The sequence below is a fragment of the Phyllobates terribilis genome, unplaced genomic scaffold, assembly GCF_046119375.1.
Source record: "Phyllobates terribilis strain yellow unplaced genomic scaffold, ASM4611937v1 Scaffold_9__5_contigs__length_417890890, whole genome shotgun sequence".
Classification (NCBI taxonomy): Eukaryota; Metazoa; Chordata; class Amphibia; order Anura; family Dendrobatidae; genus Phyllobates; species Phyllobates terribilis.
The window spans coordinates 375,854,548-375,869,992 of NW_027362769.1; the positions used below are offsets into that span (position 1 = coordinate 375,854,548).

Sequence of the window (15,445 nt, forward strand, 5' to 3'; positions counted from 1 at the left end):
TTGCCATCGTGAAAGGCAGCGATGGAAATAACTCTTTAAGTAGCCCCCTAAGTAATTGTAAACCCCCGGCGATATCCAACACATCTCCACAACTCATACAATGACTGCTAAATGATTTATAATACAGATCACAGAACAGGAAAGTATGTTAAAGTGAAATACAAAGTAGAAATTACAACAAACAAAAAGTCATAACCACCATCACCAGAAATATATTTTCGACAAAGTCTCAATGAAAAACACGAGTGGTCTACGGTTGTCTCTACTATGGTTACCAGATTATGATCACCCATCTCCGCAACCCATGTTAGTTTGTACATGTCCTACTCTTAGCAATTTTACGTACACTCAAGAGTTTAGTTCAACCAGTAGCAACGGGGTTAGTTGTTAGACAAACATATTGTGACATAACGAGGAGAAAACCAGACAGCCCTCCTACAAAACATCATGAAAGGTATAAAAAGGCAGATTTTTTTGGGTTGTTTTTTTTTCAATGAATATTTATTATAAGCAAATAGACAGCTACAGAGTCAAGGCAAAGACGAAAAGAATTTTGCTGGCAGTGTCTCATAGAGTGTACATTCAATGAACAACCAGTGTCTCATCTTTAAAATTACAGAAATGATCAAATATAATAATACAACATTTCCGTTGCGTTGGCAATATCAATAGTTCATACATTAATACAATTTATAACACAAATGTGGGAGATATATATTAATTAATCTGAGATTTTATTTACCCTGAATTGGACTGGCTGATTTATTTACACTGAAGAATATAGGAAATACAGAAGATAATGGAGTTGTCCCACAACTTGTAATGTCTAGGCCAGCAGCGGTAATGGATGTCACTATAGAGGAAGTACTGTATATGCATCCAAGGGGATAATCTCTGTCTTCATTGGGAGCTGAGGAGCGGTCTTCATAGCGGTTACATTAGGAGTTACACATTCAGTAAGGAAGAGGTAGCAGGAAAAAGTTGCGATCTTACATGAAAATGCTTTGCTACTGATCAAACTAAACATTCAAGAGACAGGACGTTGCAGGATGGCCCGAAACTTTTGGTTTTAAGATCTAGTATACCCCCCTAAGCAGACTACTCCAGTAGACATCACATAACAATTGACCAGCAAATGGATGGACAATGACTTTGATTGATGATTCTCCTTGAATGTGGCTAATTCATTCTGAGAATGTCTTTGCATTGATCTAGTTTCTAGGATCTCGGCAATGTAAAATATTGATATCAGGATGTAGTATTAAACCTTAAGGAGAGGTGTTACTTAAAGATCTTGGACCTCAATGTAAAATCTTTAACGGAGCCCAACTATTATAATTCATTTGTATCACTGGTCTCCTCATATAGGACCATGCTCCAGGGCTGGGGTCTAATATTGCAACCCAGTTAGGGATCAGCAACAAGGAATTAATTTAACGTAAAATCAAAAGACAAATTAAAATGTTGACTTATACCTTTGATATACGCCTTAAGAAAGGCAAAATTTCTTGGTTGCTCCTATCATGATTACTTTGAGTTATCAGGTACGACACTAATGGGGCTTAGCCTTTCCTGTAGTCCCCTTATAGTAATGGTATGTTGGCCTTTAGGTGGATAATGTAGGACTATTCATGGGAGTGATGAATAATACATTGCTTGGGTGTAGTTTGGGGAGAGAATATGATGATGGGGTGATGGGTGGCAGATGATGGACCAGTCATATGTCCTGATTGAGATTTTACAGCTACTGAATTGGTAACCACAGATAAACAAATCTCATTTCCCATGAAAGTAACAGAAAGTCCAGGAATATAGTTATTAAATTACAGTACAACAGAGAAGAGCCATACAGCGTTGGTGGGAAGGACAGTCGGAATTAGAAGAGGAATCATGCACAATCTTCAAGTTAAGACCTTTCATCTCTGTTCCTTAGGACATTTTGCAAACCTGCACAAAACTTACTGGATCTGCGACAGATTTAAGTGCTGAAACGTTTTCATCTGTGAATTGATTACAGAAATATCCACAGTTCTTCTGTACATAATCGATAGGACTGGGGCCAGTGGAACATGAATCATCTGTTAATGAAAAAACAAAAATAAGAGCCATTACTTGCTAGGATCAGCATTGCCGAGAGAGCATGTCATGATCATTCAGGACAAAAGAGACAATTGCAACTGTCAGGTATACTTTAATTTTTCATTTCTGAATATGTCTACTTACAGTCATTGAATTATGACCTTCATTGTTTAATCGCCTAGGCTGAATATCTGTCCTGAGCATGTGATGGTTCCAAGTTCTCACCTATCCTAAGGATAACTTTTTTTGATAGCTGGGACCCACATTGATCCTGAGATCATTACTGGGGAATGGAGCAACGACCAGGCCATGAATGAGAGCCTGTGCTCTAGTCATTGCCTATGGGACAATCCGATTATCCAACATTGCCTATGAGACGATCCGACTATGCCTATCTCCAGCAGTTGGATCGTGAATCAATGGAGTGGTGTGGCAAACACTCCATTCACAAATGGCACCTCTGAGTCCCACTTTCGAAATAGTGGGTGCCAGAAAATATGTTGTAAAGTTGCAATCAGCTTTACTGGCTAAAGCCATAATTACTGTAAGTAGAATATTCTGTACATTTTGAGCTAGCTGCACCCCTGTGACACTCCATACGCTTTAGTATTTCAATTCTCTTCTGTAGTAGACAGTTGTCCACAATCGCTCAATAAATATGGTGTCAACCACCTTGGATATATATATTTTATTATGCATCAGGTTTCACTAATAACCCCTCACTAAAGGGGATGTTGACTATGTAAAAAAGTGCCCCTTGTAAAATAAAAATACCCTATACTCACTTCCCACAACGATGCCATTCCAGCAATGTCGCCACTGTGTCTGCCAGTGTTTTCGTGGCTTTGTTATGCCACACGAGCCCTGCAGCCGATCACCGGATGCTATTGGGCTGCAGCGCTCTTACTTCACTTGGACAAATGTCGGACAAATGTAAGAACTAAGCGCACAATAGCTTAATGATCGGCTGCAGGGCTCACAAGACATAACAATGTGAAACGCAGCGCCAAGATTATTGAAACGGCACCGCTGCAGGAGGTGAGTATTTGTAGTTTTTATTATACAAGGGGGACTTCTTCATTTAAGGTGGTGGCCAACTCTTAAAGGGTCAGACATTGACTTACAGGATAGTCATGCCTAAGCCTATCAAGTTTTTTGAAATTTAGTATTTTTTCAAAAGGGACTTACTTGTATGTGGTATTCCAGCTCGGCCCCATTGGCTTTAATGGAGCTGAACTGCAGTACCAAATACCACCATGGTCAGCTGTGACATTGTTTCTAGAAGACAGCAACAATGTGTTTCCCACTCTATAAAACACTTCATAAAACGAGATGAAAGCTGCGACACATGCCTCATTAATGCAAATCATTTACATCTTGACTATACTTTCCATTTACAACATGTCTGTGTACGGTAAAGAGATTAACTTACTCTCTTTATCAAGTTTGTTTAACAAAAACGCCATTATGAAGTCTGCCATATTCTGCCTCTTTGTAGGTACCATAGAATAATATTGCTTACTGCAGGATCCCACTCTGCAAGACAAGAAATGGCGTTAGACATGTATCAGTCATCACGATGTAAGCATAGACCAGTTCCTTGCCAAATTTGGCATCTACCACCTTTGACAGGTTCCTGGACCCAATTATGCAAATTGTTCACATAAGTATCATTTCTATATCTTAGATAATAATGTATTAGTGCCTGGGTGGTGGTAAAACAATGGAGCCTGTAACAGATAGTCTAGGGTCACAGACATGCTGATGGATGTTATTAGGATTGGATCATGGTACATGATTGGAGGGGGTCTGAACTGCTCGCTAAGACATGGTCATAGCAGCTACATGCTGCCACCATTAGGGGAAGCCCACTGCATACAGATATTTAGATCCACCACTAGGAGGCACAGCACTTACTTCATACAGATTTATACAGCCATCACTAGGCAGAATTCACTGCATTCATATTTATATAGTCACCACTAGGGGGAGCTCACTACATATAGATTTATACAGCCATCACTAGGGGGAGCTCACTACATACAGATTTATACAGCCACCACTAGAGGGAGCTCACTACATACAGATTTATACAGCCACCACTAGAGGGAGCTCACTACATACAGATTTATACAGCCACCACTAGGGAGAGCTCACTACATACAGATTTATACAGCCACCACTAGAGGGAGCTCACTACATACAGATTTATACAGCCACCACTAGGGAGAGCTCACTACATATAGATTTATACAGCCACCACTAGAGGGAGCTCACTATATACAGATTTATACAGCCACCACTAGAGGGAGCTCACTACATACAGATTTATATAGTCACCACTAGGGGGAGCTCACTACATATAGATTTATACAGCCACCACTAGGGGGAGCTCCCTGCATCCAGAATTATACAGCCACCACTAGGGGGAGCTCCCTGCATCCAGATTTATACAGCCACCACAAGGGGAAGCTCACTACATACAGATTTATACAGCCATCACTAGGGGGAGCTCACTGCATACAGATTTATACAGCCACCACTAGGGGGAACTCACTATATACAGATTTATACAGTCACCACTAGGGGGAGCTCACTGCTTACAGATTTATAAAGCTCATATTTAGCTCAGTAGTAGCTGTAGACATCCATATGCTGTTAGCTCCCACTAGCAGTGGCTAACGGAAACCAAACATATCATTTACTAAGTCGGAAATTGAAGACTCTTCTGTTTAAGGGCTTAATTAGTTATTGCATTTATGCCTTTTTGTCTAGCTTTAGGTGCTTTTAGCTTGTTTTTTTATGTGTGCCAAATTAATCTTTTAATTTGCACCCTTTTTGAAGTCTATTTTATGTGTTCCCCCTATCTTCTACCTGGAGTATTTGGGCAAATTTTGCAACATTTTAAGCAGAACTGTAAAAAAAAAGAGGCAAAAAGGATAAGGACAAAAATAATGAGCATTTTTAAACATAGCACAACATTTAGGAAGAATTGGGGACAAAAAAATGTCAACAAATAGCACAAGCAAAAATGAAAAACGCAAATGATAAATTGGTCCCATAGCCTACTGGAAATAAATCATTCATCCTCGGAAATTGAAATTTGGATGTGCAATTGGCTACAGCCTCATATCGGCCTTCCTTCGGCTAAAAAGCAGACTGCGAGGAGCAAGGCGTTAGCACACAGGAGGAAGCATGTTTGTATGGATAAGAACTACAACCCTCATTTTCCATTATTGAAAATGTTAAAGCCATCAATAAAGGTGTTTTCCAGGATTAAAAAAACATGGAGTACCATCTTCCAAATACAGCGCCACATCTATCCACAGGTTATATGTGGTATTGCAACTCTTTTCCGTTCACCTTAATTTAGCTTGTTCAACTCATGGAAAAGTGTGGGACTGTTTTTAGAAGAAAATAGGAATGTTTTTTTTGTTTTATTTCGGGCAACCTCTTTAATTGAACATGTGAATATAATATGCATTATTATGTCTCTGCAATGGACCTGTTGATGTAGAGGATGCAGATACTGTAGTTGTACATTATGTGGTTCTACTCACATGATTTGGAATTTTTGACATGAGATTCTTTCTGGAATTAGCTCCAGCATGGTGGAATTGATACTGGAAAGTAGACCACTGAGTGTAAACATCCAATTTTGAGTTTCTTGGATGCTTAAAGAATCCAAGGCTTCAAATACAAGATTTGCAATCATCATCAGCAAGGCTTCTTTCAACTTAGTGTTTGAAGTAAATTCTGGATTCTAAAAAAAAAAAAAAAAAAAAAAAGATTTGTGAAATACAATGGATTATTGAAGGTATTGTAATTCTCACATTAAAGTAAAACATAGGGTAGAGTAAAGCTAGTAGGCTGTTCCTCGAATCTCATCAAAGTTTCTCAGGAAAGTCTTGAATAGGGGTCTAAAGTGTCCCAATGCCTTTGTTTGGACAGCAATAGATATGTATTAAAGGGAATCTGTCAGCGTGAACAACCCTCCTAAGTCTACCCCCTCCTCCCATTCTTTCCGTTTTATGGAAAATTTCAATAAAAATATTTAAACACAACCCTCCTAAGTCATCTATATGGTCATGCAGTTCATAGAAAGCTGAGTAAAATGATACCTTGATATATGTGATCCGATATATTATTCCAGAGAAATCCATGTTTTTTTTTTTTAAATATGTAAATGAGTTGTTAAGATCTATGGGAGGGATATAGATCTCCCTGAGGAATCTGCCTCCAGAGCTTATTTTAAATGAAAGAGGGTGTTACCAGTGTGATACATGTAGATCAGAAGAGCAGACTGTCAGTCATTACATGTCAGTCACATTTAAAATAAGCTCTGGAGTCAGATTCTCAGGGAGATCTATGCCCCACCCATAGATCTTAACAGCTCATTTACATATTAAGAAAAACATAGATTTCTCTGGAATAAGACATCGGATCGCAGATATCAAGGTATCATTTTATTCAGCTTCCTGTGACCTGCATGGCCATATAGACGGCTTTAGAGTGTTGATTCTACTGACAAATTCCCTTTAAATTTAGCTAATGTGGCTAATGCTAATGTACAATGTTGGTTGCTGTTACATTTTTGCCATCCATCCATGCTAAATTGGTGGGCTCTTTCTTATGTGATATAAGCACAGATATCTTCCTCTTCTCCTTTCCCTTCCCTTCTAACCACATTAACATTCAGGCAATGAGACAAAGAATCTGCTGCAGCTGCATCCCCTCCTCCTTGTCACTAACTCACTTTTGAGTACATATTACTGAAAACTGCTGAATATGCTATTTTTCCCTAATACAATATATTACAAAATATATTCACATGTACTACTATTTTTTAGATTTTTTTTATAATGATAAGTATATTTTAATTACAAGCTACAGATAGGTCCAGAAATATTTGGACCGTGACACGAGTTTCGGCATTTTAGCTGTTTGCCAAAACATATTCAAGATACAGCTTTATAATCAATATGGGCTTAAAGTGCAGACTCTCAGCTTTAATTTGAAGGTATTCACATCCTAATTTGAGTAAGGGTTTAGGAATTACAGCTCTTTAATAAATAGCTGCTTCTTTTTCAAGTGACCAAAGTAATTAGACAATTATCTCACAACCTCTGTAATGGGCTGCATGGGCTTTTCCCTCATTAATCCATCATCAGTTTAGCAGGTAAAAGGTCTGGAGCTGACTCCAGGTGTGTCATTTTCATTTGGAAGCTGTTGCTGTAAACCCACAACATGCGGACAAAGGAGCTCTCAATGGAATAGAAACAGACCATTATTAGGCTGAAAAAAAGAAGAAACCCATAAGAGAGATACAAGAAATCTTAGGAGTGGCCAAATCTACAGTTTGGTACAATCTGCAAAAAAAAGAGTGCACAGGTGAGCTTGGGAACTCAAAAAGGCCTGAACATCCACAGAAGACAACAGTGGTGGATGATCACAGAATCCTTTCCATGGAAAAATCCCTTCACAACATCCATGCAAGTGAATAACACTCTCCAGGAAGTCGGTGTCTCAGTATCTACGTCTACCATAAAGAGAAGACTTCTTGAGTGAAAATACTGAGGGTTCACTACAACGTGCTAACCATCAATCAGCCTTAAAAATAGATAGGCCAGATTAGACCTTGCCAAAAAACATCTAAAGAAGCCGCCCAGTTCTGGAAAAGGATTTTTTGGACAGATGAAACTAAGATCAACCTGTACCAGAATGATGGAAAGAGAAAAGTATGGAGAAGGCTTGGAACGGATCATGATCCAAAGCACACAACATCCTCTGTAACACATGGTGGAGGCAGTGTGAGGGCAGGGGCATGTATGGTTTCCCATGGCCCTGGTCACTAGTGTTTATTGATGATGTGACTGAAGACAAAAGCAGCCGGATGAATTCTGTGTGTTCAGGGCGATACTTTCTGCTCAGATTCAACCAAATGAAGTAAAGTTGACTGGACGGTGCTTCACAGGACAGATGGACAATGACCCAAACATACTGCGAAATCAAAGAATTGGGATATTCTGCAATGGCCAAGTCAAGCACCAGATCTCAACCCATCAAGCAGCATTTCACATGCTTAAGGCAAAATTTAAGGCAGAAAGACCCACAAACAAATAACAACTTAAGTCAGCCGTCGTAAAGGTGGTAAAGCATCACAAAGGAGGAAACCTAGCGTTTGGTGACGTCCATGGCCTCCAGACTTCAGGCAGTCAAAGGATTTTCTACTAAGTATTAAAAATGAGCATTATATTTATGGTAAAGTTAATCTGCTCAATTACTTTTGAGCTACTGAAATGAGGAGGCTTTGTAGGAAAATGGCTGAAGTTCTTAAATGTTTCACAGGATATTTTTGTTCAACCCCTTTAATTAAACCTGAAAGTCTCCACTTCAATTGCATCTCAGTTGTTTCATTATAAATCAAAATTAGTGGCCTGCAGAGCTGAAATCAAGGATATTCAGTCCCTGGAAAAAGATTTCTGGACCTAACTGTTTTTTGCCAAGTTAGTAAAAGAGGCCGGGCAGTGGAAACTTTGCTTTATTTAGCTGTCACCATTGGTACTTTGAGGATCTCTTATTGTTTTTACAGGTATAGGGATCTCATGATTTTCTGTTTAACTCCTGAAATATATGCAAGGATGAACCATGAGGTCCAAGTCCTTTTTTGATAAGAAGTATAATTTTTTTTGTTTTATTTTGCTGAATCTTACCGCATTCAGGATAGGAACTAATTGGCTTATGTAAGCATAGAATTCCTCCAAAGTGCCATTAAAGGTGAAGACCAAACTGGTCATTTCTCCAGAATTGCCAATCATAGTGGAACTGGCATCAGCCAGCTGAGATGTGGTCAAATAGCTTTTCACTTCCGTCTAGAAAAAAAGAAAGCAAAATGAAAGATCAATTGAAGAAATGAAAATGTGTAGGGGAACTGCCTTCCCAATGGTTATACATTTCTCTTGAATAATGTAGACTACAGAGCATCCAGCTTCATACTGTGGCTTTCTAGTTGGAACATTTTTGTACATCATTTTTTTTTTAAAGTCACACTAATAATGGTTTAAAGGAGAAATCAAAGAGCTGTAAAGGTAACGAGCAAGTACAAGAGAGGAAGACTTATAAGAGTTGTAAAAGTAACGAGCAAGTACAAGAGAGAGACTTATTAGAGCTCTAAAGAATATAGAGCAAACAAAGAGATGAAGATGTATGGGAGCTGTAAAGGTATGAAGCAAGTATGAGAGAGACATGTGAGAGCTGCAAAAGATTGGAGCAAGGACAAGACAGAATGAAAGAAAGTAAAAATGAGAGAGTGAGACGTATGAGAGCTGTAAAGTATGGAGCAACCATGAGAGCTGTAAAGAAATGGAATAAGTATTAGAGAGATGTATGAGAGCTATAAAGGTATGGAGTAATCGCAAGAAAGATATATGAGAGTTGTAAAGTTATGGAGCTCGTGCAAGAGCTAGAATTAGATACAAATTGTAAAGGTATGGAGCAAGTTGGAGAAAGTGATATCAAAATGTTATCAGATTCTCTTGAATGTTACACTGCATACAAGAAATCGAAGAGCTAAAAAAGTGCGGAGCAAGTACCAGCATAGTACAGAAGAAGAGAAGACTAACCAAATGTCCAATAGGACAGATCATGAAGTAGAGTAAAACAAGACACCTGCAGGAGACTGACATGAAATATGATAAGAAACTCATCACAATGAAGCCAATACTCACCAATACGATGGTTGGGTTCAATTCAATAACATGACTCCATGATGCTAAATAAAAGCACTGCCCGAAGTATCTCGTGATCCATTCGCTTGAGCTCACTGCAGCGCTTGTGCAAGCAACACCTAGTATTAATAATTATGTATGTAGTTACATATGAGATCAAGAAAAATAATATGAAAAACTATAATAACATCCAACATTTTCTAAAGAGATTGCAAAACTAAAACCTCATTGACTCATTGATTTTGAAGTAATCAGTGATTTCCACCCTGTGGATCGCAGAATCCCGAGGTTGTCAAGGTATATTCGGAGTTCTAGTCTTGAAGTGGCCTTACATCTGCGGCTTAGAGACCATTGGTATAGACCTGGTTATTGTATATTTTGACTTACCTGTAGTTGCTTTTTGGGCCTCCAGAACTGAATTGCTAAAGGCGAATATAGCATCAGGGTTCTCAAGGTTCTCCACTTGATTTAAAGGCTGCATGCTGTTGGGTATAAAAAACAGGTCAGCCTGCTAGGTATTATACAGATAGGAATAATTAGAATAAAGCAGAATTTTCTTCTTACATGGCTGCAAGAGAGTCACAGCTGATATCAAGGGGTATAAATCCTAAGGCTCTCGCGTCAATTGAGGAGATAAAAAATTTGAGTCTTCCACCGAACCATTGGGAATAATCACTGGCTGAGAAGAATGACAAAATGGATGCGAGCTTACAGAAGATTTCTCCCATGAAGAACGTTCTCACCTGTACGTTACTTATTTGTGTGATGCCATTCTGTAAAGAAAACAAAAACCAAACACAATAATGTAACCTTACAAACATTCCTCCATAGTGTGGTATTAAAAAATAGCTACAATCATTCGAAGAATCAGTGGAAGAAAATACATAATCCAGTGCATTAAAAAAACTAAACATATTTACCTCCACGAGACCGGCATTAAATGCATCCATGAATTTACCAACAGTCGCACTACTTATTCCATTCAGAATCTTGGAACACTTGTCCTTGTCTGACAAGTACTCTGAGCTGGAAGCCAAGGAGCCCAACTGCTCAGCAGTAAGGAAGCCGACTGCGTCAGTCTAATCAAAAAGTAAAATAATTGTTCATCAGTATCTATCATCTATTATCTATCTATCATCTATCTATTATCTATCATCTATCTATTATTATCTATTACATATTATCTATTATCTATCATCTATCTATTATCTATCTATCATCTATTATCTTTTTATTATCTATCATCTATCTATCTATTATCTATCATCTATTATCTTTTTATTATCTATCATCTATCTATTATCTATCTATCTATCATCTATCTATTTATCTATCTATCTATCATCTATCTATTATTATCTATTGTCTATTATCTATTATCTATCTATTATCTATCTATCTATCATCTATCTATTTATCTATCTATCTATCATCTATCTATTATTATCTATTGTCTATTATCTATTATCTATCTATTATCTATCTATTATCTATCTATTATCTATCATCTATCTATTATTATCTATTACATATTAGCTATCATCTATCTATTATCTATCTATTATCTATCATCTATCTATTATCTATCTATCTATCATCTATCTATTTATCTATCTATCATCTATCTATTATTATCTATTACCTATTATCTATCATCTATCTATTATCTATCATCTATCTATTATTATCTATTACATATTATCTATTATCTATCTATTATCTATCATCTATCTATTATCTATCTATCATCTATCTATTATCTTTTTATTATCTATCATCTATCTATTATTATCTATTGTCTATTATCTATTATCTATCTATTATCTATCTATCATCTATCATCTCTCTGTTATTATCTATTACATATTATCTATCTATTATCTATCTATTATCTATCATCTATCTATTATCTATCTATTATCTATCATCTATCTATTATCTATCTATCTATTATCTATCATCTATCTATCTATCATCTATCTATTATCTATCTATCTATTATCTATCTATTATCTATCTATTATCTATCATCTATCTATTATTATCTATTACATATTATCTATCATCTATCTATTATCTATCATCTATTTATTATTATCTATTGCCTATTATCTATTATCTATCTATTATCTATCATCTATCTATTATCTATCTATCTATTATCTATCTATTATCTATCTATTATCTATCTATTACATATTATCTATCATCTATCTATTATCTATATATTATCTATCATCTATCTATTATTATCTATTACATATTATCTATCATCTATCTATTATCTATCATCTATCTATTATTATCTATGATCTATTATCTATTATCTATCTATTATCTATCATCTATGTATCTATTATCTATCTATTATCTATCTATCTATTATCTATCTATCATCTATCTATTATCTATCATCTATTATCTATCATCTATTATCTATTATCTATCTATCATCTATCTATCTATCTATTATCTATCTATTATCTATCATCTATCTATCTATAATCTATCTATTATCTATCTATCTATTATCTATCTATTATCTATCATCTATCTATTATCTATCTATCTATTATCTATCATCTATCTATTATCTATCATCTATCTATTATCTATTATCTATTATATATCTATTATCTATCTATTTATTATCTCTCTCTCTCTATATATATATATATATTATCTACCTATCTCTTATCTATCTATCTATCTGTCTATCTATCTATCTATCTATTATCTATCATCTATCTATCATCTATCTATCATCTATCTATTATCTATCATCTATCTATTATCTATTACATATCTATTATCTATCTATTTATTATCTCTCTCTCTCTATATATATATATATATTATCTACCTATCTCTTATCTATCTATCTGTCTGTCTATCTATCTATCTATCTATTATCTATCTATCTTTCAATCATCTCTATATCTTATCTAGTTGTTTCCTATCTATATACCATCTCTCTATCTGCTACATTTGTTATGTATCTATATATTTTTATCTTCTCTCTATCTACTGGTTATAAATCTAAAATTCTATTTTTATATATTAATGTGTCTATTTATCTCATACTCTTAAAGATATACTCACAAAAATAATGCCTTCGTTTAAGGATGAAAAATCTGTTATCAAGAAATAGTCACTAAATAATGCAAGGTTGAGATTAATCCATGCGCCGCTGCCTCCTGAACTTGGAGGACATTTTGGTCCTAAAACAAAAAAATACAGAAATCAAATAAGTTTGTAGAAATCGCCTATGTGAACCAACATTGTGTAAACAGAGAGAACATATCGCTTCTTACCAAAGTCTGGTTTATTAAAACTGAGATAAGACTTTGCTTTGTCAGCGATTGCTTTTTGCGCAGTTCCAGATAGTCTGCTATATTGGAGACTAAAGCCAGATATTCTACAGAAGGGGGGAAAAAGAAATGTCATATCAATAACTAGACAATCCCATACAGCATGCCACATACTGTGCACAACATATGTTATCCATGGTTTTTCATAGAATCAACTTTTTTTGTTGCAAACAGTGCCACCCTTATCTAAAGACCATTTTTGGTATTACAGTCAGTCACATTAATAGGGCTCATTTCATTTTGAGTATTATCCATAGCCTGTGAACAAGAGTGGCACAAATTCTAAATTGAGGTCCTTTATGGAAAATGTAGGTTGGCCTAATATAAGGTCAATAAAAAAATAAGATTTTGATGTTAAATGTATTTTTTAATGTTAATTTTTTTCTCCGTTTTCTCTGTACTATAGAAAAAAAATCATAAATCTTACAATTTTCATACTGTCTATTAGTTCTAATGCTAGACCCATGCATTCTGTTCTGTACAGATGACTTTCAGCAGTTTCATTATCATCACGGGCAGGATTATAATGATAGTTGACAGTTATATATAAATATCACAGGTCACCTCCTCCTCCTGTACAATGACTGACAAGATGTCTATATACAGTAGATAACACAGGATCCACCATTCACAATGGGTGATATTACAGCTCACCTCCTCCTCCTGTACAATGACTGATAACACCTCTATATACAATAGATAACGCAGGATCCACCATTCACAATAGGTGATGTCACAGCTCACCTCCTCCTCCTGTACAATGACTGATAACACCTCTATATACAATAGATAACGCAGGATCCACCATTCACAATAGGTGATGTCACAGCTCACCTCCTCCTCCTGTACAATGACTGATAACACCTCTATATACAATAGATAACGCAGGATCCACCATTCACAATAGGTGATGTCACAGCTCACCTCCTCCTCCTGTACAATGACTGATAACACCTCTATATACAGTAGATAACACAGGATCCACCATTCACAATAGGTGATGTCACAGCTCACCTCCTCCTCCTGTACAATGACTGATAACACCTCTATATACAATAGATAACGCAGGATCCACCATTCACAATAGGTGATGTCACAGCTCACCTCCTCCTCCTGTACAATGACTGATAACACCTCTATATACAGTACTCCCCCTCGCTGCACAATGACCTCTATACAGAGACCAGAGCATGTCTTGAATATACTTGTATTTTCCATACATCTACGGGGTCAGAACCATTCTATTCCTGCACATGTCCATGTGGTTGCTGAAAAGAACAGGACATACGAATCTAATAATAGGTCTAGTGGCCGATGTGAAAATTACAAGTTTTTTGAGTTTTTTATGTGGATAATGATTTGGAAAATTGGAAAAAAATAAATTAAAAGAAGATTTACCATAATAACTGGAGTTAAGCAATAGATCATTTTTCGATGACATTTTCCCTATATAGGTGGCCAGCTTAACAATAGGGTAGAAGTATGCAAAAGAGACATTGCATATTGAAATATATTGGTTCACCAATACATTTATCATGACACCGAGTTATTTATACAGTGAAACCTCTTTGAAATGACCCCTCCAGAATTGCTAAATAGTGTTAAATAGTCTTCTAGAGGAATGTTCTTAATATATATAGAATATAAAGGGAATATCGGCCATGGAACATCTTATCGCAATCAGGGGTGATCATCTCAATGAGGTCGCATTTTGGAAAGGTTTAATTATAAAGAATATTCTAGAGATATTTTTTTTCTTACACGGACTGGTAGGCCACGCAGTTAATGCTATTAGGTATCAGCAGGATTTGGGATCCAGTGATGCTGGGTAGTAAGATATTTAATTTGAACTGGAACAGCGATATCCATTTCTCAGTACTCATTGACATAAAATTTGTTGAGATAACTCCAAAAACAGAGTTGAAGATAATGCTTCTGACTTGGTCATTTGCTATGGCAGTAAAGCTATTCTGTTGGGGAAAAAAAATGGGAAAACTAATGTGAATTTTACATGAAGAACAGTGAAGATACAGTATTTTTCATTTAGATAGACAGATAAAGATAGATAGATAAATAGATAGATGATAGATAGATAATGGATAGATAAATAGATAGATAGATAGATAGATACATAGATAGATAGATACATAGATAGATAGATACATAGATAGATAGATAGATACATAGATAGATAGATAATTGATAGATACATAGATAGATAGATAGATAGATGATAGATAGATAGATAGATAGATAGATAGATAGATA

General features: G+C 35.9%; 1 protein-coding gene across 1 annotated transcript in view; it reads right to left on the reverse strand.

Annotated features, from left to right (window-relative positions):
* Positions 1 to 479: 479 nt before the first annotated feature.
* The window catches only part of LOC141161414 (uncharacterized), a 46,648-nt gene continuing 31,682 nt past the window's right edge, over positions 480 to 15,445 (reverse strand). The window contains exons 48-58 of the mRNA XM_073646224.1: positions 14,939 to 15,147; positions 13,121 to 13,224; positions 12,909 to 13,027; positions 10,727 to 10,885; positions 10,371 to 10,579; positions 10,194 to 10,288; positions 9,807 to 9,925; positions 8,793 to 8,951; positions 5,640 to 5,842; positions 3,512 to 3,615; positions 480 to 2,078 (exon numbers count right to left, since the gene is read on the reverse strand). Coding sequence (XP_073502325.1) covers positions 1,930 to 2,078; positions 3,512 to 3,615; positions 5,640 to 5,842; positions 8,793 to 8,951; positions 9,807 to 9,925; positions 10,194 to 10,288; positions 10,371 to 10,579; positions 10,727 to 10,885; positions 12,909 to 13,027; positions 13,121 to 13,224; positions 14,939 to 15,147 — 1,629 coding nt within the window. The 3' untranslated portion in view covers positions 480 to 1,929. The remainder of the gene's footprint in view (positions 2,079 to 3,511; positions 3,616 to 5,639; positions 5,843 to 8,792; positions 8,952 to 9,806; positions 9,926 to 10,193; positions 10,289 to 10,370; positions 10,580 to 10,726; positions 10,886 to 12,908; positions 13,028 to 13,120; positions 13,225 to 14,938; positions 15,148 to 15,445) is intronic.